This window comes from Bubalus kerabau, chromosome 2, assembly GCF_029407905.1.
Source record: "Bubalus kerabau isolate K-KA32 ecotype Philippines breed swamp buffalo chromosome 2, PCC_UOA_SB_1v2, whole genome shotgun sequence".
Classification (NCBI taxonomy): Eukaryota; Metazoa; Chordata; class Mammalia; order Artiodactyla; family Bovidae; genus Bubalus; species Bubalus kerabau.
This window is the reverse complement of record NC_073625.1, coordinates 188,996,286-189,023,619: the sequence shown is the minus strand read 5'-3', so window position 1 is coordinate 189,023,619 and position 27,334 is coordinate 188,996,286. Positions and strand designations below refer to the sequence as shown.

The following is a 27,334-nucleotide window of genomic DNA, read 5'->3' as shown; positions in this document are numbered from 1 at the left end:
GGCAAGAATACTAAAGTGGGTAGCCATTTCCTTCTCCGGGGGAATCTTCCTGACCCAGGGAGCAAACCTGAATCTCCTGTATTGGCAGGCAATTCTTTACCATTAGTGCCACCCATCTATCATCTATTTAATATCTATCAATCATCCATCATCTATATTTCTGTATCTCTTATCTATCTATCCATCATCTACTAAACATCTACTTACCTGTCTATCCTCTATCAATTATCAATCTATACCTATCTATTTATCTGTCTACCTACTTACCTATCTATCTCTGTTTACTTATTTCTTATATGAAAAATCTCAAAGCATAACCAGAGGTCACATCCGCCCCCATTGGAGTGAGGTTATTTACAGCTTCTCCCATGTGAAGGAACACAGTGGATTCATACTTGTTCCATGGGTCTGAAAAGGAGTATAACAAAACCTTCTAAACCAATCAATCCCACAGGGAGGAAGTCCTGGACTGAAGTGTCACTAAATCACTATTTAAACAAATTAATAAGCAACATAATGCATTCATAAATCTTTGCAACAGTCCATTTTTAATACCACTCCCGCAGGGAGGGAGTCCTGGACTGAGGCTTCACTCAAGTCACTATTTAAGCAAATTAATAGCCAACATAATGTATTCATAAATCTTTGCAATAGTCCATTTTTAATACCACTCCCGCAGGGAGGGAGTCCTGGACTGAGGCTTCACTCAAGTCACTATTTAAGCAAATTAATAGCCAACATACTGTATTCATAAATCTTTGCAACAGTCCACTTTTAATACCAGAAATGTTCCTTTTTTCCCCTCCAAATTTCTGGATGTCTGCAACTTATAAATAAAAGAATGTTAATTCCAAAATGCAGGCAACAAAATGATTTTCAAGAAGGGATTCAAATTCTTCCCTCTACTGAGATAGGTCCAGCTAAGGGCTCTTGGGGTCAGGGCTGTGTCAGGCAGGCAGCAGCTCACCAGATCCCAGGGTGGGGGGCCCAGTCCAGCCACCCACCTGGGCTTACCCACCTGGGCTTACCCACCTGGTAGTGTACGAAGCGCATGTCCCGGGAGTAGAGCGCGGCTGTCCACTGGCAGCTGTGGCCGGGGTTGATGGCTCTGGCCAGCTGCTCCAGCGTCCTCTGGTGGTGAGGGTAGAACTTGTGGGCCAGGGTGAGATGCAGCTGCTTGGTGCAAGGCTTCACCGTGCAGTCTGTGAAAGGAGGCACACGGGCACCTTGACCCAGATGGCTGTACTGCACGCCCAGGGCTCCCCGTCCAGAGCGGTTACGCGACCAGGGTGGCGATGCAAATGCCTTTACACAGGGTCCTATCTCTGCCCATTCCCACCCCCGCCCCCTGCACCAGCACTTTCCCGACGAGGCGAGGACTTGGCCCAGATGGGCTGCTGCATGGAGGTCAGTTTGTGACGGAGACGGCTGGGAGCGTGCACATCTGACCAGGAAGCAGGTGAGCAGAGAGAGTAGAGATACAGGTTTAGGGGTACATACTTGGAGGGGGGGGGGTCTGTCAATTTGCAAGCTAGTTGCTCCAACAATTGATTCAAATCTCCCTCGTCCCCTGGGATGCACATGTTTCTTGGTGGCCTGGATGGGTGGGATCCCAGCCAGGTCATGGTTTTTTGTTCAGTTGCCAAGTCTCTGGAAGAAAACACCCCAGCAGCTCTAATATCCGGCTGGCTTTGTGAAGCAGGAAGACTTTGGAGTGGCCAGGCCCTGGCCTTTTTGAGTGACCTCTGTCCCCTGGGCCCCAGTTCTCCTGGTCCTCATTCCAGGGCCCTCAGGTCAGTGGGCGGTGGTGTCCCTGAAGCAGCCAGGATCTGATTTCAGCCAGGCCACAAAGTGGCTCTGTTCTGGGGAGGCAGTGATCAGTGGAACCGCACAGACTCGGGAAGCAGATAGACCTGACTTTAGACCCACCTGCCCCGTTTGGCAGGTGACCTTGGGGAGCGTCTTGGTCTGACTCAGCTTCAGTTTCAACAGCAACAACCTGAGGGTGAGGATTGCTGGGGTGGCCTGGGAAACCAGCCTCTTAACTGTAAGGTCCCCCAGAGACTTCCAGTAGATAATAGTTGCTTGCATGTTCAGTTGCTTCAGTCGTGTCCGACTGTGTGCGACCCTATGGACTGTAGCCTGCGAGGCTCCTCTGTCCATGGGATTCTCCAGGCAAGAATACTGGAGTGGGTTGCCATGCCCTCCTCCAGGGGATCTTCTCAACCCAGAGATAGAACCTGCGTCTCTTACGACTCCTGCATTGGCAGGCGGGTTCTTAACCACTAGTGCCACCTGGGAAGCCCAGATATTAGTTACCCACGGGCAACACTGAGAGGCACACAAGGACGTGTCCTCAACCGAGCAATGTCAGTGACGCACTTCCTGGAGCCCAGATTTGGCGGCCCCACCAACGTCTTTATCCTCTGTCTGAGCCTTTGGTAGTAAAAGAGAAACCGCTGAGGTCTCCATGCCCCAAGTTGCGGGGATTGAGGTGCCTAAATAAGAGAGTGTGTGGGCGGCAGGGAAATTCCTTTTCTCAGATGTTCCAGCTGTGGCGGGGAGGGCTGTCTTGCCGGGGGTGAGTCAGCACGGCCTGGGAAGGGCCCGCCATGGTAGTCATCCGAGAGATCACTGAGTCACTGGCCTTCTGAATGGGCACTTGTGTATCTTCTCTCCATGGCCCATGCCCCTGAGGACTGTGCTCTGGGCAGGGACACACATGCCGGCAAGGCCCCCTGGAGCTGTGACTGACCCCTCCCGACCCAACAGGGTCAGGCCCGGGGCAGCAGCCATGGAGGGCAGGGCAGAACCAGCTCAGGGTTGGGTGATGGACAGGGGGTCAAAACCAGCTCTCGCAGGACAGGGGCCGGTCAGCAGGAGACCCAGGTGGAGCAGGAGAGGGCTGGACTCCAGGGCCAGCTTTAACACTCACTGGCTCGGGGACTTTGTCAGTTTCCTGCGCTGATGTCACAAATGACCACACACTGGGTGGCTTAAAACAGTGGAGATTTGTTCTCATGGTTCTGGAGCTGGAAATCCAAAACCAAGGTGTCGAGGGCCACCCCCTCTGAAGGCTCTCGGGAGGGTCCCTCCTTGTTTCCTCCAGCTCCTTGGCTCGTTGCTGTGTCACTTCAATGCCTGGCCTCTCCTCTGTGTCCCTGTGTTTTCTCGTCTCACAAGGACACTGGTCACTGGACTTAGGGCCTGTCCTACACTAGTGTGACCTCAACTACTTACATCTACAAAGACCTTATTTCCAAAGAAAGTCCTTTTCAGAGGTTTTGGGAAATGTGAATTCTAGGGGACACTTTTCAACTCACGATAGTGACCTCAGGCGGGTCACAGCCCTTCACGGCCCTTGGTCACTCCACTTTTAAAATGAGTGGCCATTGAGAGTCCCTTTTGGTCGGGAGCAGAGGGTTATGAAAGTAAGTGAGGCACTGGTTCTGTGTGAAGGCTAGCAGCTGACACATTGCATCCTGACAAGAGCCACGTCATCCTTTTAGAGACAAGGGGACTCCAGAGTCATCATCTGAACTCAGGTTTACATAAAGGAGATCATTCCTCACAAATGACAACTCGCTCCAGTATTCTTGTCTAGAAAATCCCATGGACAGCGAAGCTGGGAGGGCTACAGTCCATGGGGTTGCAAAGAGTCAGACATGACTGAGCAACTGAGCACTCCTCAAAGACACGGCTAAGTTTATAGCTATCTAGAACATATGACCCCGGACTCGTCAAGCCAGCTTCCAGGTGGAAATCTGGGATTGATGAAACTAGTCATGTGGCCAGGATCGAAGTTCATACCCGTCTTGGGGGCAGAGGGGGGTCCTCCCGTCAGGGCGCCATGGTCTCTCTGAGTCTCAGACACAGAAAACATAGCAGTGCTGAGCACCTCTGTGTCCTAGGACCACTAGGACGTTCCCAGGAAGGTTGCACTGTTTGAAGGGTGGGCCCAGTCATTCGAAAAGAAAGATGACTCAAGGGTCAGAAGACACGATTCAGGGTCACATCACCAACCAGGAATGAGGGAAAATTCACACCTGAGGTCAAGTCCAGAACGCTTTCCACTAAACCCCAGCTGGAGCCCCAGTCCCCAGACCAGGGCTGATGGTTGAGAAAAGGGAATTTGGCTGATTCTCAAAGTGAGTCTAGGTAATGCACCTCCCCCTCCATCTCCCTACCAAGAGGCCAAGGAGACTAGACTATGCTCATACCTAAAAAATTTAAAGAAATCAACTAGGACTTGTGTTTTACACACAGCACTGGCCCCTTGAGGACAGGTGTCCCAGGTGGGATGTGGGGCTGGGGGAGGCACCCCAGCCTACAATCCTCATCGTCATGTGGCCGCACAATGACCCCCCTGGGGCCGTTTCCCAGCAGCTGAGTGTTTTGAAAAACCACATCAATGCAACAAGGCTATTCTCACTTAGAGAAGAGCCCTCTGCTTGCTCGGAGTCTATTTGCTCACTTTTCTTAAAAATTAAATAGTTTTTGCATATCAGTGCAGTTCAGTCGCTCCATCGTGTCTGACTCTTTGCGACTCCAAGGACTGCAGCATGCCAGGCTTCCCTGTCTTTCACCATCTCCCGAAGTTTGCTCAAACGCATGTCCATTGAGTCGGTGATGCCATCCAACCATCTCATCCTCTGTCATCCCCTTCTCCTCCTGCCTTCAATCTTTCCCAGCATCAGGGTCTTTTCCAACGAGTCAGTTCTTCATATCAGGTGGCCAAAGTTATTGGAGTTTCAGCATCAGTCCTTCCAATGAATACTCAGGACTGATTTCCTTCAGGATGGACTGGTTGGAAAGTCCAAAGTCAGTCAGTTATGCATATACATGTATCCATTCTTTTCAGATCCTTTTCCCATATAGGTCACTACAGAGTAGTGAGTAGAGTTCCCTGTGCTACACTTGTTTAGCCGCTCAGTCACGTGCAATTCTTATAGTGACTCCATGGACTTGAGCACACCAGGCCCATGGGATTTCCTGGGCAAGAATACTGGAGTGGGCTGCCATTTCTACTTCCAGGGAATCTTCCCAACCTTGGGATTGAGCCTGCATCTCTTGCACTGGCAGATGGATTCTTAACCACTGAGTCACAAGGGAAGTCCCATACTATACAGCAGGTTCCTACTAGTTATCTATTTTATATGGAGTAGTGTATATATGTCAATCCCCATTACCCAGTTCATCCCTTCCCCCTTCTTGGTAACCATAAGTTTGTTTTCTACATCTGTGACTCTATTTCTGCTTTGTAAATATGGTCATTTGTGCCTTTTTTTTTTTTTTTTTTTTTAGATTCCACAGATCAGCAATATCAAATGGTGTTTGTCTCTGTCTAACTTACTTTACTCAGGTTTCTGAAGGACATTCTGGCATTTTAGGGAGATTCTAGGTAATTGTTAAGCCACAGGCTAAGGCTAAGTCATAGCTGTTGGCCGTAAAGGGCCAGGTGAGGGCTGAAGTGGCCTGGTGATGGTGCAGGCACCCCCGTGTCCCGCCACCAGACTAGCCCGCAGGCTGACCATCACTGCACTGGAGAACAGCCTCACTCCTGCTGCCCTGGGCTCCACTCCTAGCATCCGAGTGTGGTGAACCCAGCCCCAGGCACAAAGGGACTCCCTTCTGTAAACTGGGGCTCTGTGTGCACCACTGCCCAGGGCTACCTACCTGCCAAGACGGAGGCTTCTGTGGCGAACATCACAGCAAATTCCCGGATGATGTCTGCGGGGCTGTCGTCCACAAAGAAGCCCAGGTAGCTAATGGAAGAATGGAGAACCAGAGGCACGGCCGAGGGAAATGCGCACAGGGTCCTGTCCCCAGCTCTCTTCAGTGCCTCGTATAGATACTCCACCTTCTGGTCCTCGCACTGAGGGACAGAGACAGGTCGGTCACCTGTTACCTTAACTGATGAGAACCAGGCAGCCATGGGAGCCTCCTTTTTGCTCCCGACACCGTAACATAATTTACCTGGTCCCGGTGTTTGGGATGATGGGTCTGTTCTATAGCTGGTCCCCAGTTCCTTAGGCAATTCAGGTCAAGCTCTTATTGGAATAGAATAGCCTCTAAGTGCCCAGGCAGGAAACCCCGGGTCCCTTGAACTTCGTCCTTCACTCCATCTTGAGTTGACCAAATCCTCCCATATTGCATCCTGAGCCCCTCTCCCACTTCTATGGAGCACAGCTATGCTCAGAACTGCATTATTGGCTTCTGGGGGTTCCTGTAGGCTCCACTGAGGCAGTCCTGGGGTGCGCTGCTCAGAACGTAACCTACTGAGGAGGATTGTAGCCTAGTCCTTGGCTGCTGGTCTTCAGACTGGGCAGCAGGCCTCACACTTGGCCAGTGATCAAACCATCCTTGTCTACAAGGGTCTCCTCTGATGTGGTCTTGGCTTATAAGCTCCCTGTCAATCCCCACTGTCACCCACACACCCACTCTCTGGCCACACAGCTCCTGGCTCAGTGAGGAAGACTCCATGAGGCCATGGGGGACCCCAGTGAACCCCAACAGAGCGACCCCCATGGGGAGCTGGCTGATCCCTCCTCTCCCCAGCAGCAGGCCCCCCCTGGGTTTACCATAGCCCCCTTTGCTCTCTGAGCTGTGAACCTTATCATTGTTGTTAACACACACCCACAGCTCCCCACTCACCAGGAGCTCACTAAATTCACCCCTGCCATATCTTTGCAGCCCTCACAGGCCTGGAAGGCATGGGATATACCCACAGGGCACTCAACTCATAACTGCCATGTAGATGAACATCTCTGCACACGTATTTCTTGGCCTCAGGCATGTAACCTTGGAGCATGGAGCCACGTTTTACATAGAGCTGTAGTTGACGCCACCATTTGGTGGCTGTATGTTCTTAGAATCAGACAAAGAGTGAATTCCTGTTACACTCTTCTGCCGGAAAAAGACCCTCAGCCTCTAGGGCAGGGTGAGGGAAAGCGGGGCAGCTCCCTTGGGAGAAGGGAACTGTGTGTGTGATGTGTGTGTGTGTACACTTGCGCCCATGCCTCAGTGAGCTGTGAGGAAGAGCTGGAGCCCCAGGTCAGCTTCCCGGTGGTCATGACCAGGCACATCCATTTCTAAGATCATGTTCAGAGCTGGCTTGGCTGCCACTCCTTTCCCTGATGAGCTCCCAGGACAAGCCATAAAGGAACCCAGTCGCTGGCCAAGCAGGGTGACCAACTCACCCAGCTTACCTGGACTCTTCTGGATTCAACACCTGGGAATCCCTCCCCACCTCATGGCAAATGAGGGTGTTTATCAGGGGCTCTGGGAGGCACTGCTTCTCCTGGGCATCTTCTGGAAACCATCCTGCACAGGTTTGCAGCCCCCTTTCTGTGCAATGCAGAGGAGCCTGGAACAAAGGATTCCTTGGGCCCCATTGGGACGCTGAGAGTTTGCTGACAGCAGAGCCAGGATGGTGCGGTGTGTGCCCTCTCTACATTTTTCTGGTCAGGAGCCCCAGTGTTGTCTTTCCCTCCTCTCATTCTCATGCCTCTCTCTTGTCTTTGAGCAGTCCAGGTCCTTTCCAGGACGCCTGCAGAACTGCCTCCTGACCTCTTCTGGGTCAGAGAGCTGGTCCCCAAGGCAGGAAGAAATCCTGCATCTGCGGCTGGCCAATCTGTTCATTAATTGATCCATCACAGGTTTGTGAAGCTCCCACTCAGGCTGAGGCACTTGCTAGTGTCTGCAGGTACAATAGTGAGCGAAGCCTCCTCCCTGCCTTGAGGGTTTCAGTCCAGTGAGGGATGCCAAGTTGCATCAGACACACTGCCGTGCAACAGGGAAAGAGCCACTAGATAGAGAACAAAGGGATGGTGGGAGCACAGAGCACACAATGCCTCTAGCTGGGGAGATGTTGCTGTTTAGTCGTTGACTCTTTTACAGCCCCATGGACAGTAGCCCATCAGGCTCCTCTTTCCATGGGATTTTCTAGGCAAGAATACTGGAATGGGTTTCTATTTCCTTCTCCAGGGGATCTTCCGGACCCAAGGATCAAACCTGCATCTCCTACATTGCAGGTGGATTCTTTACCACTGAACCATCAGGGAAGCCTGCCTGGGGAGGGGGTGTAAGACTCAAAAAGGGAGAGGACAAATGATTTGGGTTCTGAAGGATGAATAGGAGTTGAACAGATGAAGACGAGGAAGAAAGTAAAGGCTATCTCATGCAAACATCACTGTTGTGGACCACTCTATGAAAATAAACCCCTTAGTTTTGCCCCTTCACCACCAAGTTATTGCAGGAAATGACTCAGCTGCTATGTTAATGAGAATTAAATGTGCCTTGGGCCAACTCACCGTGAAGAAGTCACAGAGCGTTATATGAGGGAAGACCTCGTGGGCTCTGTTCTTGGCACACTGCCGCCTGCTTTCTCTCCAGAAGTCTTGAAGCTTGTCCAGCAGGGGACCGGTGGGGCAGAGGAACAGGGCGTACTCCTGGGGGATGGGGTCGTCCAGAGAAGGGTCATTGCAATGGCAGTGTAGCCTGCAAGAGAGGAAGGGACACTCATCTGGCGCTGTGGCCAAACGAGTCTTTCCCCAGGAAGGCAGAGGGCAGTGCTGATGGGGACTCAGAACAGCCGGCCACGTGTGGAGCACCAGGGTGCCTGCACCCAGGCAGAACTTACCGAGGACAGGGCTGAGTGTGATCGCAGAGGAGCTGGGCATCCACCCAGGTCCCTGTGCTGTGCTAAGTCACTTCAGTCGTGTCTGACTTTGCAACCTCAAGGACTGTAGCCCGCCAAGTTCCTCTGTCCATGGGATTCTCCAGGCAAGAGTACTGGAGTGGGTTGCCCTTTCCTTCTCCAGTGGGTCCTCCCAACCCAGGGATAGAACCTGTGTCTCTTATGTCCCCTGTGTTGGCAGGCAGTTTCTTTACCACTAGCGCCACCTGGGAAACCAGGTTTCAGACCCTGGCTAGTCTGAGTCCCAGGCTAACAACCAAGACAAGGTGAGAAGGTGACCAAAATACTCAAAACCTGGTTTTCTAATGGTCCTTCCGGGTCAGGTATCTCCTTAGGGTTGAAGTTTTCTGGGAAAAACCTGCATTTTAATTTTATCTCAATCTTCAAATTAAGGATAAACCTCAAAGCCCCAAAGACCTAGACAGAACTTAGGCAGCTACTCTATTTTTTTTCAGCTCAGAAAGTTATCTATGTTGACTTGGCTGCCGCAAGCTTTGGTTAAGGCACGCGGGGTCTTTCGATCCGGCGTGTAGGCGTCAGTATTTGTGGCGTGTGGGCTTTGTTCCTTCTAGGCATGTGTGATCTTAGTGCATCCACGCCGTTGCAAGGTGGGTTCTTAACCACTGGACCACCAGGGAAGTCCCAGAAAATTATTTAAAATACTATGAAAGATGACATACAGCCCCCGAGTCAGGTTCCTTCTCACCAATAATAAAAAATGAATAAAATTGAGGCAACCATGAGATACCACTTTTCCCACTTGTAAAATTACCAGAATGCCTTCAGAGGATAAAAGCTAAGCTTCATTTTGTCAAAGGTGCCCAGAGACTGAAGGATGAATTTTTACAACCTTTACATAAAGCAATTTGTCAAGATGTATCAAAAGCGTTAAAATACCCCTTCCATTTGAACTAATAAATCCTTTCCAGAAATTTATTCAAGGCAAAAAGTGTAGATAACACTGCATGTATAAAATGTTTATTATACCATTATTTATAACACAAAAGAAGGAAAAAACTAGAAAAGTGATAATAACTTTATCATGTAGTCACTGGAAATTACAGATTCAAATAATTTTTGATGGCTCAGAGAAGTGTTTGTGATATAACATTAAATTTAGAAATCAGGGTACAACCACTGGAGAAGACATGAGATACACACAAATACCTTCTTCTTAACAATAAAAAAACACCAAGGAGGAGGCTTTGCTCCCTTTATCACAGCTCACTTACCAGCTCTAGGAGAGGAAATCTCAACTCTTAATCTGCTTTGTCTTCTCATAGACATTTAGGTAACAGGTGCATAGATAGCATTTGTGTGTATTATTTAAATCAAAAGCTATTGTTAAAATTATACTACAACTCGCATTTTTTACTCAGCAATATGTTTTTGTAATCTCTCCCTGTTGATACACATACATCTGGTTAAGTGTGTCAGAGCGAACCTTCTAAGGGCTATAAAACAGTCCATACTTCATCCATCCATGCCACTGATGGACATTTAAATTGTTTTCTTCTTTTAAAACTTCATAGCACTGTGATTAAGATCTTTTCACATTCTTTATTTTATTTTATTTTAGTTTTGGCTGCTCTCCGGGGCATGTGGGATCCTAGTTCCCTGACTAGGGATGGAACATGCAGCCACTGCATTGGAAGCAGAATCTTAACCACTGGACCAGCCACCAGGGAAGTCCCCTGCACACTCTTTTTAGGCTCTTTGTGTTTCTCCAAGGAATGTACTAAGACATGAACTGCCAGGCAGCATCTACTAACATTTTCAGTGTTGATATTTACCCCAAGTTGCAACCAGGAAAGTGAGAGAGAGACCACCTTCCCCTCATCCTCACCACCGCTTGAAGCTGCCTTTTGTTCTTAACGGCATCCTAATTTGCAACCCCCTGATTGCCAGTGAGGTTGGGCCACTCTCGCAGAGTCCAGGGACCCACGGTCTCCCTGATCCTTGGCAGGTCTGCTGATGTGTCTGGCTGAGTCACCATCAGCAGGGACCAACCACGACTCTCACAGCAGTACGTTTATTTTTTACTTCCAATTTGGCCACTGACTTTAAAATAAATTCAAAATGGATTAAAGATCTAAATGTAAGACCAGAAACTATAAAACTCCTAGAGGAAAACATAGGTAAAACACTCTCGGACGTAAATCATAACAGGATCTTCTATGACCCACCTCCCAGAGTAATGGAAGTAAAAGCAAAAATAAACAAATGGGACCTAATTAAACTTAAAAGCTTTTGTACAATGAAGGAAACTATAAGCAAGGTGAAAAGAAAGCCTTCAGAATGGGAGAAAATAATAGCAAATGAAGCAACTGACAAAGAATTAATCTCAAAAATATACAAGCAACTCCTGCAGCTCAATTCCAGAAAAATAAATGACCCAGTCAAAAAATGAGCCAAAGAACTAAACAGACAGTTCTCCAAAGAAGGCATACAGATGGCTAACAAACACATGAAAAGATGCTTAACATCACTCATTATCAGAGAAATGCAAATCAAAACCACAATGAGGTACCATCTCATGCTGGTCAGAATGGCTGCTATCCAAAAGTCTACAAACAATAAATGCTGGACAGGGTGCAAAGAAAAAGGAACCCTCTTACACCGTTGGTGGGAATGCAAACTAGTACAGCCACTATGGAGAACAGTGTGGAGATTCCTTAAAAAACTGGAAATAGAACTGCCATACAACCCAGCAATCCCACTGCTGGGCATACACACTGAGGAAACCAGAGTTGAAAGAGACATGTGTACCCCAGTGCTCATCACAGCACTGTTTATAATAGCCAGGACATGGAAGCAAACTAGATGTCCATCAGCAGATGAGTGGATAAGAAAGCTGTGGTACATATACCCAATGGAATATTACTCAGCTATTAAAAAGAATGCATTTGAATCAGTTCTAATGAGGTGGATGAAACTGGAGCCTATTATACAGATTGAAGTTAGTCAGAGAGAAAAACACCAATATGGTATATTAACACACATATGGGATTTAGAAAGATGGTAACAATGACCCTATATGTGAGACAGCAAAAGAGACACAGATGTAAAGAACAGACTTTTGGACTCTGCGGGAGAAGGCAAGGGTGGGATGATCTGAGAGAATAGCACTGAAACACGTATATTATCATATGTGAAACAGATCGCCAGTCCAGGTTCAATGTATGAGACAGGGTGCTCAGGGCTGGTGCACCGGGATGACCCAGAGGGATGGGATGGGGAGGGAGGTGGGAGGAAGGGTCAGGATGGGAAACACATGTACACCCATGGCTGATTCATATCAATGTATGGCAAAAACCACTACAATATTGTAAAGTAATTAGCCTCCAATTAAAATAAATTAAAAAAAAGAAAAGAAATAGGCAATTCAAATAAAATAAAATAAAGTCAGCCTAGTCCAGAGGGTCCTGGGTGTTTCCTTTTTTCCTCTACAGGGGTTGCATTTTTACCCTTGAGTTTTGGAGGCCTATAGTTTTTGGAGGAGGAGGGGTTTCCTGCTGAGGACACGCTGAGCCCCCAGTGCTCGCCATCCTGCTCTGGGAATGGCCCCCCAGCCAGTGGGACCTGGGGTTTCTGTTTGATTTTCTGCAGCTATTCCAGGGTGGAGCACAAGGGGACTTCCCACCGTGGGACAGAATGATGGCATCACGGCACATGCGGGCGGGCCTGAGTTTTAGAGAACAGGGCATCCTCTTTGATTCCTGGGGCAGGACAGCAAGGCTCGTAGCAGTGGGCGGCTGGCAAAGCCATAGAGCTGGAGGCTGGCAGGGCCGCCTGGAACCCAGAGCTCCCCTGCACCCAGCACCCTTAAGGTGCAACGTGCCATGGCCTGGGGGCTCTCACCACCACCTGCCAGTTCTCACTCCATCAGAAGTGGAGAGAGTGGCGACCTCGATTTCACATCAGCAAAAATGTCTCTTTCTTGTTTATTCAACAACAAACCACATGAATGTTTCTGTTCATTGATAGTCACATTGGGATCATATCAGAATTTTAAGAAATCTTAAGAAAGCATTGTTCAGAGTTTTCTCTCTTTTGTTTTCCGTTTTAGCTGGGGGCTTTTTACTGCTTTCCCTGGGCACCGTGGGCTGCGTGGAGGTGCCCGCCCACCCAGGGGATCCTGGGGACCTCCCAGCTCCCCTGCAGAGACCCTACAACCTGCAGGCCCCCCACTCACCAGTTTGACGCCTCCTCTGCCGTCTTCCTTCCAGTGGCTGCCAATGCCTTGAGCCTGTGGGAGGCAGAGTGTAAGGAGCTCTCAGAATGCTAACTTTCATTCTTTGGAAAAGGTTGGGGTTGGGGGGGTGTCTCCACAATACACCGGACCTTCAGGAGGGACCCCAGAGGGCTAGATGGTGAGACCTCAGAGCGTGATGCAGTGCCCAGACCTCCACCCTCTGCACAGCATCACTGTGGTTTGGGAAGCAGACTGCTTGCATCTCTCCACTCCCACCCATGATTTCCCTTCCCTGACCCCACCCCCAGTCCCTGGCATGGAGACCAAGGGTTCATGTCCTGAGGGTCACCCATGCCTGAATCCCACCTCCCTGACCCTCCCCCATGCACTCTCAGATCTTCAAGGCAGCCGTGCAGGGCCACGTTCCTGGCTTGTCCCTGTGCCTCCCTGACCACATGCCCTAGGGGAAACGGCACAGGGTCTTCCAGGCTTGGCTCAGGTGTTCTTCCTCCAGGAAGCCCTCCCTAAAGTGCTCAAGGAGGGTGCACGTGCAGCTCTCCTGTGCTTCCCCACCACACACATGGTCACCTTGCCCCTCATCTCAATGGACTCATGTTCGCCTGCCCGTCCAACCATCTGTGAGCTCCCTGGGCTTAACTGTGTCTTACTCATTCTTGATGTATGTACAGTGAATCGAATTCAACCGAAGGCCCCAAACTAGACAGAATGGAGTTTGATGAAGGCAATTCATCCTCAAATTTAGCCTAGATATCGCCAGGAACCCGAGATGGCCATTGCCCAGTAGGGCTATTTCAGAGGATGCTGATGGGGCTGAGGCCACCTGGACAGGTTAGCAGGAGACTTACCGGGGTGCTCCCACCCCAGGGAGACACTTAAAACATGTTTAAACTGGAAGGAATTGGGTTTATTTTGGTCACGCCTTGTGGCATATGAGATCTTAGCTCCCCAACCAGGAATTGAACCCACATCCCTTGCATTGAAAGTATGGCGCTTTAACCACTGGACCATCAGGAAAGTCCTTAAATTGGAAGGAATTTAAAGTATGTGTCTAACGGCAACTTCAGTCACATAATAAAGAGTGAATTTTACAGGCACCGGGACTGGGGTTCCAGCCCTGCCCCTCCACTACCATCCCTTTCTTGCCTCTATGTCCTCGTCTGCACCCGATGGATGGTGTCCAGCCTACGGCAGGCACCCGCGCATGCCTGATCCTGTTCCTGTCGCACAGACTCCCGGTTTACTACGAACTCGACGTGACAACAAAGTCCTGATTTGGTTTGGGGAGAAAAGAGGTCTAGCCTCAGTCATTCCATCCAGTTGGGCAGGGGTTTGTTATCTGTTTAAAGCGAGACTGCCCCCTCCCACATCCACAGTCACCTAAGGGGACTTCTGATGTGTTTCCCATGTGAATACGGGCACGAAAAGGACCAGATCTAAGAACAACGTGGAAGCTGCCACCGCTGTCAGGCTCAAAGCTCATCATTCTGGGAGGATCCTTCCCTGGAGGAGGGCATGGCAACCCACTCCAGTATTCTTACCTGGAGAATTCCATGGACAGAGGAGCCTGGCAGGCTATAGTCCATGGTGTTGCAAAAGAGTTCACATGACTCACACCTTCACCTTCCTTCTCTGGTGGGGATACTCAGGGTGGAGTCATCTCTGTGTGGCCCTTCTCCTAAGATCACATCCTCCCTGCTTGGGGGCTTCCTTAACCATTTCAGTTCATTATCACACAGTCAAGAACCCTTACCCACAAGGGGTTTCTCTGCGCATTTAGAAGTAACATTCCTGTGTATTTCAACAGGTCCCAGCAACAGAGACCACCCCTGACTGACTTAGGGGCTTTCACAACGAGTCTCAAAAGCCATCTGTGATTATCCAAACTGCTCACAGAGAGGGTACAGCCAGGCGTCTCCAAACCCTGGTTCCAATTTCACAAACCTCAGGATCCCACCATCACCAGACAGCAAAGTTTGTCTTTAAAAGGCAAAGCGCGTGTCGTTTATAAAAGCAGAAAAGGCCTCATTTTGAGATGAATCCCGGGCCCACAGGGTGCACCCCTTGACAGGAAGTCAGGGTTCTGAGCCGCCCACAGTTCTGTGGCCACAGGAGGGTCAGCTCAGGGTCCGGGGAGCCGGGCCAGGCCGGGCGGTACTCACGCGGTGTGCGCTGGGAAGCCCATGCTCAGGAGGGGGTCCAGGAGGGAAGGGGTGCTGCGGCCCTTGAGTTTATTGAAGACTTTGGCATAGAGCTGGGTCTCGCCTGCTGCCATCGCTTCCTGCTGCAGACTGAGGCGAGCAGATAAAGCTGAGAGGCTGAGGCTGAGAAGAAAACCTCAAGCCCTTTCTGATCTTTCTGACAAAGCTAATATCCTGTTTGCATGAGATACTGCTTTTCAGAGTTCTCTTTGCAGAGTGTGGGTGCAGGGTCCACCAAGCCTCTTCCACAGTGGGGTTTGGGGTCAGGAGGTCATGGGATCGGCCTTGGTTCTGACTTGGGCTGCACTTGGGAGGAGTCTGCCTGGCATGGGTGGGAAGGGAGGCTGGGGGAGGGGAATCCGGGGTGGGGTTCTTTACTGGGTCCCACTGGCGGCAGAACCCTGAACCACCTGGATCTTAGTTTCCCTATCTGTAGAAGACATTAAACTACATTGTATCTGCTGTCCCTCATAGTTTTAAAATTTTGGCTGTTTTAGTTGTTCATTGATTTCTTTTCTTTAAAAACGTTATAAAGTTTAACACGCATGCAGAAAAGCTGATGAATCCTACGTGTAGAGCTTCTTACGTTTTCATAGTGAACTGACACCCCCTAATCCTCCAGGACCAGCAGTAAAACAGAGGTCCTCGACCTGGGAATTTTGGCCCCCATTCCCAGGGACCACTGGCATTGATGGAAGACATTCTGATTGTCACAACGAGAGGAGGGGGTGTTTGCTAACTGTGCCTAGTCTGGGGAGGCCAGGAAAGCTGCAGCACACACGACAGCAAAGAAGGGTCCAGCTCAAGACGATAACAGTGCCAGAGTTGAGAGCCTCTGTTCTAAACATCATCAGAACCTTGGAAGCCCCCGGGCCCCAATGCCCCACCTCCAGCCTCCTAGTTTTCTCTTCCCTTTCCCGTAGCTGTTGCTTTCACTTGTATATTAATTTTGCTCATCTTTGAACCTGACATAAACAGAACCGTATAGTATGTTCTCTTCCGTGTCTGTTCCTTTTGCCCAAAATCACGAGCATGAAATTTATCCTTGTTGAGAGTCACCATTTTTCACTATACTCCTGTATAGTGTTCCATCAGATAAATGCACCATGCTTTATTTCTCTAGTTGTCATTTGATGTACATTTGGGTGCCTTTCAGACATTCTTGGTATATTTCTTTGAGTACCCGACGCATACATTTCTGTTAGGCACCTGTCTCAGGGTGGGATTGCATGATCACAGAACGTGTTCGTCCTTCATCAGACACCGCCAAGCAATTTCACTCAGCAGTCATACCAGCTCGCCCCCTCAGCAGCAGAGGATTGAAGTTCCTGCCCACACTTGATGTTATCATTCTTGCAGCCAATCTGGGGGTGTGTCGTGGTATCTCACTGTGGTTCTAAATTTGCATTTCCCCAAAGGGCGATGACATTGAGCACCTTGAGATGGGTTATTGGGCATTTGGATTTCCTCTTAGGTGAAGGGCCTCTTCTAGCGGTCCGCCATTTTTAAACTGGGTTGTTTGGGCTTTCTTATCCATTTGTGGAAACTCTGGAGACGAATCTTTTGTTGGATGACTTTATTTATTATTTTATTTTTAATTAATTAATTTTTAGTGTTTTATCATTTTCAAAAGATTTTTTATTGGAGTATAATTGTTTATAATGCTGTGTTTCTGTGGTACAGAAAAGTGAATCATCTATACGTATACATATATCCCCTCTTTTTTGGATTTCCTTCCCATTTAGGTCAACACAGAGCACTGAGTAGAGTTCCCTGTGCTCTACAATAGTTTCTCATTAGTTATCTATTTTATACATAGCAGTGTATATATGTATAAAGCATCTACTTCTGCTTCATTGACTATGCTAAAGTCTTTGACTCTGTGGATCACAGCAAACTGTGGAAAACTCTTAGAGAGATGGCAATACCAGACCACCTTACCTGCCTTCCAAGAAACCTGTATGCAAGTCAAGCAGCAACAGTTAGAACTGGACACGGAACAACAGACTGGCTCCAAATTGGGAAAGGAGTACATCAAGGCTGTATATTATCACCCAGCTTATTTAACTTGTATGCAGAGTACATCATGTGAAATGCTGGGCTGGATGAAGCACAAACTGGAATCAAGATTGCCGGGAGAAATATCAATAACCTCAGATACGCAGATGACACCACCCTTATGGCAGAAAGTGAAAAGGAACTAAAAAGCCTCTTGATGAAGGCAAAAGAGGAGAGTGAAAACGCTGGCTTAAAACTCAACATTCAAAAACGAAGATCATGATGTCTGGTCCCATCACTTCATGGCAAATAGATGGGGAAACAGTGGAAGGTGACAGACTTTATTTTCTTGGGCTCCAAATTCACTGCAGATGGTGACTGCAGCCAAGAAATTAAAAGATGCTTGCTCCTTGGAAGAAAAGCTATGACCAACCTAGACAGCATATTAAAAAGCAGAAATATTACTTTGCCGACAAAGGGGTGTCTAGTCAAAGCTATGGTTTTTCCAGTAGTCATGTTTGGATGTGAGAGTTGGACCATAAAGAAGGCTGAGTGCTAAAGAATTGATGCTTTTCAACTGTGGTTTTACAGAAGTCTCTTAGGAGTCCCTTGGACTACAAGGAGATCAAACCAGTCAATCCTAAAGGAAATCAGTCCTAAATATTCATTGGAAGGACTGATGCTGAAGCTGAAGCTCCAATACTTTGGCCACCTGATGTGAAGAACCAACTCATTAGAAAAGACCCTGATGCTGGGAAAGATTGAAGGCAGGAGGAGAAGGGGATGACAGAGGATGAGATGGTTGGATGGTATCACTGACTCAGTGGACATGAGTTTGAGCAAACTTCAGGAGATGGTGAAGGACAGGGAAGCCTGCCATGCTGCAGTCCATGGGGTCACAAAGAGTCAGACACGACTGAGCAACTGAACTGAACTGAATAAATTTTTCTGGGCTTCCAGCTCAGTGGGTAAAGACTCCTCCTGCAATGAGGGAGATGCAGAAGACTTATGTTCGGTCTCTGGGTCAGTAAGATCCCTTGGTTGAGGGCATGGCAACTCACTCTAGTATTCTTGCCTGGAGAATCCCCATGGACAGAGATGTCTCAAAGAGTTGGACACGACTGAAGCAACTGAGCACATGCAATAACTTCTTCCAAGCTGTGGTCTGCTTTTAAAAAATCTCTTAGTAATGTCTTTGGGTGGAACAACATGTAATTAATTTAGCAATCTTTTCTCTGATTGTTAGGATTTTCTATATCCTGTTGAAGAAATCACTGTTAATACAATATGGATGTAAGTAGATTCATGGGGTCGCAAAAAGTCGGACATGACTGAGCAACTGATCTGATCTGATCTGATCTGATGTTTTCTTCTTGGCACTTCACCAAGTTTACAATTCATATTAAGCTCTACTAGCCATTTGAATTAATTTTATATATGGTGGGAGGTAGAGGTGAAAGTTCATTTATTCCCCACATTTTTGTTCATTGAAAGGACTATCCTTTGCCCAGTGAATTGAATGTTTACTATAAGTCAGTTGATTGAATATGTATCAGCCTGTTTCTGACTCTATTATACTTTATTATTTGATTGTTCAATTTTGTGTCCACATTACACTATTTTAATTACTGTGGTACTGAGCCCTCTGATTTTGTCTCCTCCTTCAAGGTTGTCTTGCTCCTCTACACCCTTTGACCTTTTCATATAAATTTAAAAGTCAAGTTGCTGTAGTGGGCCATTGGAAGGTGCAGAAAGACTCTCATATGTTGCCAAACCGGTTCTCAACAAAGGGGCCAATGTAATTTATAAAGTGTTAGTCACTGAGTCATGTCCAATGCTTTGTGACCCCATGGACTATAGCCTGCCAGGCTCCTCTGTCCAGGGGAGTCTCCAGGCAAGAATACTGGAGTGGGTTGCCATTCCCTTCTCCAGGGGATCATCCTGACCCAAAGATCGAACCTGGATCTCTCCCATTGGCAGGCCAATTTTTTACAGTCTAAGCCTCCAGGGAAGTCAATGTAATTCACAGAGGAAAGGATAATGCTTTCAACAAATAGTGCTGCTAACTGCGTATCAGTATGGAGAAAGTATGAATCTCAACACTTTCTTCACATCGTGTCCCCAAATTAACTCAAAATGTATGATGGACCTAAATGTAAAAGCTAAAACTGTGGAACTTCTAAAAGAAAAAAGAAATCTTTCCTATGTTGGAGATTGCCAAGTTTTCTTAGTACATAAAAAGCATGAATCATACAAGCAGAAAATTGATAAATTTGGCTTCAAAATGGAAAACATTTACTCTTTAAAAGACATCATAAGGAAAATAAAAAGGCCATGCACAGACAGGGATAGGATATCATCATATGCACACCTGACAAAGGACTTAGATCCAGAATATAATATAATATAATTGCATATGTATCCACTGTGGGTATAGTAGTGTTAGTCATTCAGTCGTGTCCCACTCTTTGTATATATATATAATTTTCTTAATAATAAGAAAACAAACAATCCAGCTTAAAAATAGGCAAAAGATCTAAATGAACACTTAACAAAAGAAGATACAGAAATGGCTACTGAGGACGTGAAAGCTATTCAATATCATTAGTCATCAGGGAAATGTAAATTAAACCACAACGTGATGCCGAATACACTTACTGTGCTGTGCTTAGTCGCTCAGTCGTGTCTGACTCTTTGCATCCCTATAGACTGTAGTCTGCCAGGCTCCTCTGTCCATGGTGATTTTCCAGGCAAGAATACTGGAGTGGGTTGCCACACCCTCCTTCAACGGATCTTCCCAACACAGGGACTGAACCCAGGTCTCCCACATTGCAGGCAGATTCTTTACAGTCTGAGCCACCAGGGAAGCCCAAATACACCTACTAGAAGAGCTAAATTTGAAAAGACAGACAGTACCAAGTATTGGCAAGGCTGTGGAATAATTGGAACTCTCGGAAGGCTGTGGAATAATTGGAACTCTTGTATGGTGTTGGTAGGAATGCAAAATTGTCCAACATTTTGACATTTGAGTTTCTTATAGTTAAACATACATTTGCTATATGACCAAGTCATTCCTAGCAATCTTCCAGGGAGAAATAAAAATGTATGTCCATACTAAAACTTTACATGAACCTCCCTGATGGCTTTATTCACAGGAGACCCAAACTGGAAAAATTCAAATGTCCACTAGCTGGTGAATGGATACACAAATTATGGTATATTCAATCAATGGGATAATATTTATCTATAATAAGGAACACACTGTAGATCCATACAGTATCATAGGTGAATTTAAAAGAACGTTATATTGGCTAAAAAAATCCAGAGACAAAATCATGCTATACGATTTTATTTAAATGAAATTCTAAAAATGATAAAACTCATCTATAGAAACAGAAAGCAGATTAAGTGGTTGACCAAAACTAGTGTATCCAGTGTTCTTGCCTGGAGAATCCCAGGGACGGGGGAACCTGGGGGGCTGCCGTCTGTGGGGTCGCACAGAGTCGGACACGACTGAAGCGGCTTAGCAGCAGCAGCAGCAACAGTGTATCCAGGGGCTTTGCGGGTAATGGAAATGTTCTAGTCCCTGATTTGGTGGTAAGTATATAGGCACATAGATCTGAACTAAGCATGTAGAATGACCGAACTAACACTTAGGATGAATGCATTTTATAGTGTGTAAACTAAACTTCAATAAAATTGATTTTAAAAAAGGAAAGAAAAGGAATCCAAAGGACAATAAAAAGCAGTATGCCAATTTCCACCAAAAAAACAAAAAACAGATCCTGCTGGGATTTTGATTGAGATTTTCCTGACTCTGTAGATCACTTTCAACAATACTGAGCCTTTCATTCCATAAATACGGTGTGTCTCTCTATTTAATTTCTCTTAATAAGGCTTTGTCATTTTCAGGGCTTTGTACTTCTGTCGTTAAGTTTATTCCTCCATGTTGTTTGTTTTTGGTACTATTGTTTAAAAATAATTTCTACTTACATTTGTTTGTTGCCTGTGTATAAAAACACGATTGATTTTTATGTACTGACATCACATCCAGTAATCTGACAGAGGTCACTTATTAATTCTAACATTTTGTAGATTCTCTTGAATTTTCCATGTACACTATTACGTAATCCTCAAATAAGGACAGTTTCCCCCTCACTTTTTAATATTTATAAACTTCATTTATTTAATATTTATGAACTTTATTTCCTCTTCTTGTCATATTGTCGAGCAAAGACCTCCATAAAAGTGGCTTTTTGGTAGGCAATCATTATCAAATAAAAGAAATTCCTTTTCACTCCTGGTTTACTGAAGTGTGTTAAAATGTCATTAATAGATATTAAATTTTATCTTATGTTTTTTCTGCATCTATTGAGGTGATCATATTGTTTTCCTTCTTTATTCGATAATTATACCAATTGACTTTTAAAAAAACTGACAAATTAAAATAATTTTATTAATCCACTTTAAAATAGCAATAATAAGCCGTTATATATTAATGTAAATATCATATTTTGGTAACAGTAAACTATATTTTACAAAACAAAAAAATTACTGATAAGATTGGCATTTTTTATATTTTTGCAAATCTCTTTAATACCCAACTTAACATTAGAAGACACCTGAATTCTCACTTCCACATTCAAATCAGCATCAATATTTGTTGTTTTGGTTGAAGTATATGAAGAAAATCTGGCCTCAGAGAGTTTGATACCAATGGACTCTTGAATGTTAAATTGATCTTATTTTAAAAAATAAAATAAAAAAAGATAAAACCTCCTTAGCCATGGTATGTTACCCTTTGTGTATATTGGTGTGTGCACGTTCAGTTGTGTCCGACTCTTTGCGGTTCCGTGGACTAGCCCACCAGGCTCCTCTTTCCATGAGATTCTTCCAGCAAGAATCCTGGAGTGGCTTGCCATTTCCTCCTCCAGGGAATCTTCCTGACCCAGGGATCAAACCCGTTTCTCTTATGTCTCCTATATCGCACGCGGGTTCTCTAACACTAGCACCACCTGGATTGCTAGAATCAATTTGTTAATGCTTTGCTTAAAATTTTTGCATCAGTAATTATAAATTAGCTTGGCCAGTTGTTTTCTTGTAATTTCCTTGTCAGGTTTTGTCAGTAGAGTGATCAACTCATTCTGCTTGACCTGTGAATTTCTTGGTCTTAGCATGGAAAATTCCCATCCTTGGAAACCCCCTTGGTCCCGGGAAGATGAGGACTCAGTTGGTCAGCCTAAGTGTCAGCGTTATTCTGCTCTCATAAATGAGCTGGTAGGTGCTATCTCTTTCCAAGTTCTTGAGTTTTTGTAAGGTTGATATAGTTTCTTTCTTAAATTGAAAAAATTTATCAGCGAAATCATCAGAGCCTAGAATTTTTTTTGGGTGAAGTGGCTCAAATGGTAAAGTATCTGCCTGCAATGCAGGAGACCTGAGTTTGATCCCTGGGTGGGGAAGATCCCCTGGAGAGGGGCATGGTAACCTACTCCAGTATTCTTGCCTGGAGAATCCCCATGGACAGAGGAGCTTGGCGGGCTGCAGTCCATGGGGTTGCAAAGAGTCGAACACGACTGAGTGACTAACGCTTTCTCTTTAAACTGTAGATTTAATTTAATTTATTTAAGTGGTATAGGACTAGTCTTCTGTTTTCTCATATTGTTTTTCAAGGAATTTGACCATCTTATGTGAGCTGCCCAAGTTCCAGGCACTTCCAATTGTTACATAATTTCCGTGTCCGGATTGTTGATCTTAAAAAAATACAAGTCAGTTATTTTACCAGCAAAAATGGGTTCATTTGAGAATAACAAAGAATTGCAATTTGGGACAAGCAAATCAAAGTAAAAATCATGGACGAGTCTTGTAAATAAAGGAGAGGAACATTACTTCATAGCTAAAAAAGAGGAAGTTGGGAGGGCTTATTTTGAACTAAGTCCATTGGAGAAAAGAGAGCGTGCACGGTGATGATGGTTTCTCATTGGCTGAGTTACCGAGTTGGTCAATTCCTTGAAGAAGATGCAGTGTGCCTCTTTTCTCAGTAATGGGCCTCATTACTGGTAATTCCTTCCTCTTGATGATTCTTCAGTTGGGGTCTGTTATTGACAATTTGTCCTGTAACTGGCATTTCTAATTGTATGTCTGCGAGAGCGCCCCCTTCTGGCCTCCCAATTCTATTTTAGTGGGGTTTCCCTCTTATTAATTTTCACATTTTGCAATATTGATTCTACTATTCTTAGATATTTGATTATTATTGATGCACTGTAAATTATATCTTTTTGAAATTTCACGTTCTGATTCTGTTGCTCAGAGATCAAAATACTACTGGTTTCACATTATTTTATATTTAAATTATATTCACCAGTCTTGCTTGACTAACTTGTTAATTCTAATAGTTTATCTTCAGAATTTTAAAGATATTCTATGTGCAAAATAATTTTTCTATCAATCAATAATAGCTTTATTTCTTTTTATTAACCAGTACATATTTTCTTTTAAAAATTCTCCATCCCCCGCTTACTTCTTTCCTTCCCTCTTTCCTTCCTTCCATTGTTCCTTTCTTTTTTCTTCTCTTCTTTCATCTTTTTTCTTTTTTCCTTATTCTGTATTCCTCCCCTTTCCCTCTCCCTCCTCCTCCTCCTTCTGGTTTTATTGCCCTGGCTCGGATATCAAATATTGAATACATATGATATATATCTATGTAGTGAATTTCCTTATATTGTTCTCCACCTCAGGGGAAAAGGCTTTTCATATTTCACCTTTAAGTGTGAAATGTAAGAATTATATTTTAAAGTATTATCTTCTTCCCTTGAGGACATCAAAAGATGAAATCATTTCAAAATCAAATGAATTGCAAATCTTATATTTGAACATCTGAAAAGAGACAAAGCTTGCTACCCAAAGGGAAAAAGGCAGCTTTGGACTCTGAAATACAGCTTCTACTCAAACATATTTTTCTCTTCTAAGGGTGAACCACTTTTAGAGCAATGATGATTATAACACTAAAATATATATTTATCTTTTTTATTTTTTTAAAAAACTTACTTCCGTATACCAGGAAATGCCTTATCGAGGTTAACTCACTTTTCTTAGAATGAAAAGCTATCTTCAAAGGCCAAAAGTGAGAAGACTGACGCTTCCTGCCAGACGGTCTCTACTGTGACTGACCCCTCCCTTCGCTCACCAAAGTAATCAAGGTGAAAACAGGCCACACCTGTAACTCCAGCTGTCTGCAGGTGGTCCCCACAGCTTCACAGAGCCTAGGGGGTGCCCTCAGGGGAGGATGGCCCTTCTCACGCCTCCAAACCAAGACCTCTGAAGATAGCGGCTTGGGGAATACCAGATGCCAGCCCTAGGCATGCTGATTTCTATTTTCTTAACATTTATCTTGAGCTTGATGGAATTGAATTGTAAGTTACGTTTCTGAAACGCTACTTCGTGGTGGTAGAAGTTCAGCTACCTCCATGGGCTCTTTTCCTAATACTCCCTTGGTGAATTGTCTCAATCTTTGACCTCATCTGACACACGTGCCAACATGTGAACACATGTTACTATGACCTTGTGATTGCTTTTGCTTCCTGCATGTCTATTCAGTATTGTTCATCCATCTTAGTTTATAATCAGCTCGTATACATGGAGACCCATCATACACTCATCATTGTGCTAAACACCCAAAAGTACATTCTGGACTCTGTCCTCCAAGGATTGAACTGCACTTGGGAGCAGTGCCCATGACATCTGGGTAAAAGCAAAGAAAGGATTAAGTTCTAAATTTCCTGTCATTGTCTTTAGGAGCAAATATTCCTTCAAGGAGGCTTCCCTGGTGGCTCAGATGGTGAAGAATCTGCCTGCAATTCAGGAGACCCGGGTTTGGTCCCAGGGTTGGGAAGATCCCCTGGTGAAGGGAATGCAACCCACTCCAGTATTCTTGCCTGGAGAATCCCATGGACAGAGGAGCCTGGTGGGCTACAGCCCATGGGGTTGCACAGAGTCTGACACGACTGACTAACACTTTCACTTTTCATTTCATTCCTTCAGGGACTGGAGACGATAGTTAAGAAAGAATGAAAGTGAGCCACATCTATGAGCCTGTGCTTTAAAGCCTGAGAACGGCAACTTTTGAGCCTACGTGCCACAACTACTGAAGCCCAAGCCACCGCAACAAGAACCCCACACACCGCAATGAAGAATAACCTCCGCTCGCCACAGACCTGCGCGGCAACGAAGACCCAGTACAGCCACAAATAAATGCATAAATAAAAATGATATTAAAAAGATCACCCCCAAATCCAGCCCTGGTCTCCACCTGCACCACCAGCGCCTGGTCATGGCTGCAGGGCCCAGGTTTTCAGTGGCCTCCTCCTGCCTCTCCACACCCACCCCTGACCCTACACACATGGGTAGATCCCCACCTGACCCTGCTCAGCTCCTCCAGCCTGTCCCTCACACAGATGCCAGACCAGAGTCCTTCCAGGGGCCCAGGCCCTTACCTGCCTATTCCCCTTTCCAGGCACAGAGGCTTCCCTGAGCTTCTCCGGCACCACTAGCTCACTCCCTCCACTGGGCCTTTGGCATTGATGTTCCTGTGCTTGGAGCCACCTCCCCTCTTTGCTGGGATCTGAGACCGTTATTGCAGTGCTTGCTCCTGGACAAACATCTCCTCAAGCAACAAAATACAAAGAAAGTATAAGGGACTAAAAACAACTGCAGGCATGCAGAAAGGTGACAAATTCTGGACAAGATACAAAAAATACAAGAACTAAACAAAACCACCCAACTGCCACTTCTGAAGAGCTGGGGGCAAAAGCAGTGTACTGCCCGTGCCCCCTGCCTTCAACATGACCCAAGGGGTGGGCAAACCACCTAAGCCACCCCTCTGGCCCGACCACTGGACCCACTCCCACCTTCAACCTGTATAAGGAACCAGGTCAAGCCTCCTCGAGGAGCAATCAAGGGAAACTTGTGTTTTTGCTCCTTCCTGGGGCCGCAGGAGCCCCGATAAAGCCTTGCCTGAATTTCTCATCTGGCCTCTTATCTGTTTCTGTTTATTAAGGAGGTCAAGAATCCTGCTCGGTATCAAGCTCCTAAGACCCACTTCATCACGTCATCAAGGGCTCTGCTAAGACGTCACTTCTTCCTGGAGGCCTTCCTCCACCACCTTGTCCCACGATTCTCTAAGCCTCTCCCAGCCTCATCTCTTCCCAGTATTTTCTTCACCTGAAACCACAGGTGAGTCCTTTGACCCCTTCGCCATCTGCTCTGCATCTAGATGGCTGGCCCATGGCAGATGGCCTGTGAATGTCTGCTAAATCAATGAATGCCTGATTTCCATCTAGCTCACATTCTCCCCAGCCTTCCAAAGGGGCTCCTAGTCCCCGGCCCACAGCAGCAGGGCTCTGTGGTTACACAGAGTTGAGCTGTATTGTGTGCGGGAGCCTCTTGGGAGGCAGAGGCCCCTGCAGAACGGAGCCAGAAAGTGTCTGCACTGTGCTGACCACGGGTCCCTTGTTTTTTGTCTGCAGAGCGGCTGCAAGTCTAAACCTCGGCTCAGGCATGCAGGGGGCTAGAAGCACCCACCAAAGCGTCTCCCTGCCCCCTGGGTGAGCTTGCTCAGCATCGGGCAGGACCTCTCAGTTCTTTTAAATAAAAGGGGTGCCTATGACCCAAAGCCTCTCGGATGAAAAGTGTCTGAAAAGGTTGCTCGCTTACTAATTAAAGGCGAGCCACACTTTCCCCTCCTGGTCTCTGCAGTCAACCCCCAGTGGCTACCTGATAGTCACCGCCAGGTAGGGTTACACAGAGGCCCGCGATCTTGCCATTTGCTGCGATGATTGAGTCGACAAGGCTGAGTGACTCCGTGGAAATATTTCCCGGTTGGACTAAGCTGTTGGCGGCCTGCTTACCATCACGCTTGCATTTATAATGAAAAAGGAATCTATTTCTGCTTTGAAGGATGGCGGCTCCAGAAATGGTGAGTGAAGTGGGTGGGTGGAGAGAAGATGATTCTAAAAGTTGACTTCTCAACATTTCTCAGTGGAAACCTCCCAACCATGGCCCTTTGGGAAGGGACTCCCTTACCTAGGTTCCCGGTTTCAGAAAGCATTTTGCTGTTGATTCTTATGCTTGTTCTAAAGTTGGGCTGTGTAATTTGCCATAAGCTGATGGCAAGCAGCATGTATCAGCAAGCATCAAAGTAAAAAATGTTGAGTGTGAATTGATTAGTTTCCT

At 46.3% G+C, this 27,334-nt stretch overlaps 1 protein-coding gene and 1 long non-coding RNA gene across 2 annotated transcripts in view; one reads left to right on the top strand and one right to left on the bottom strand.

Annotated features, from left to right (window-relative positions):
• Positions 1-15,186, bottom strand: part of UBASH3A (ubiquitin associated and SH3 domain containing A) — a 34,652-nt gene extending 19,466 nt beyond the window's left edge. Inside the window, exons 1-5 of the mRNA XM_055569742.1 lie at positions 15,074-15,186; positions 12,894-12,947; positions 8,313-8,499; positions 5,677-5,875; positions 1,033-1,202 (exon numbers count right to left, since the gene is read on the bottom strand). Of these exons, the coding sequence (XP_055425717.1) occupies positions 1,033-1,202; positions 5,677-5,875; positions 8,313-8,499; positions 12,894-12,947; positions 15,074-15,186 (723 nt within the window). The remainder of the gene's footprint in view (positions 1-1,032; positions 1,203-5,676; positions 5,876-8,312; positions 8,500-12,893; positions 12,948-15,073) is intronic.
• A 9,132-nt stretch (positions 15,187-24,318) lies between these two features.
• LOC129645029 (uncharacterized) lies at positions 24,319-27,011 on the top strand. The gene is made up of 4 exons (XR_008711127.1): positions 24,319-24,516; positions 24,899-24,974; positions 25,145-26,335; positions 26,629-27,011. It is a non-coding gene; the product is annotated as an uncharacterized LOC129645029 (long non-coding RNA).
• Positions 27,012-27,334: the final 323 nt, after the last annotated feature.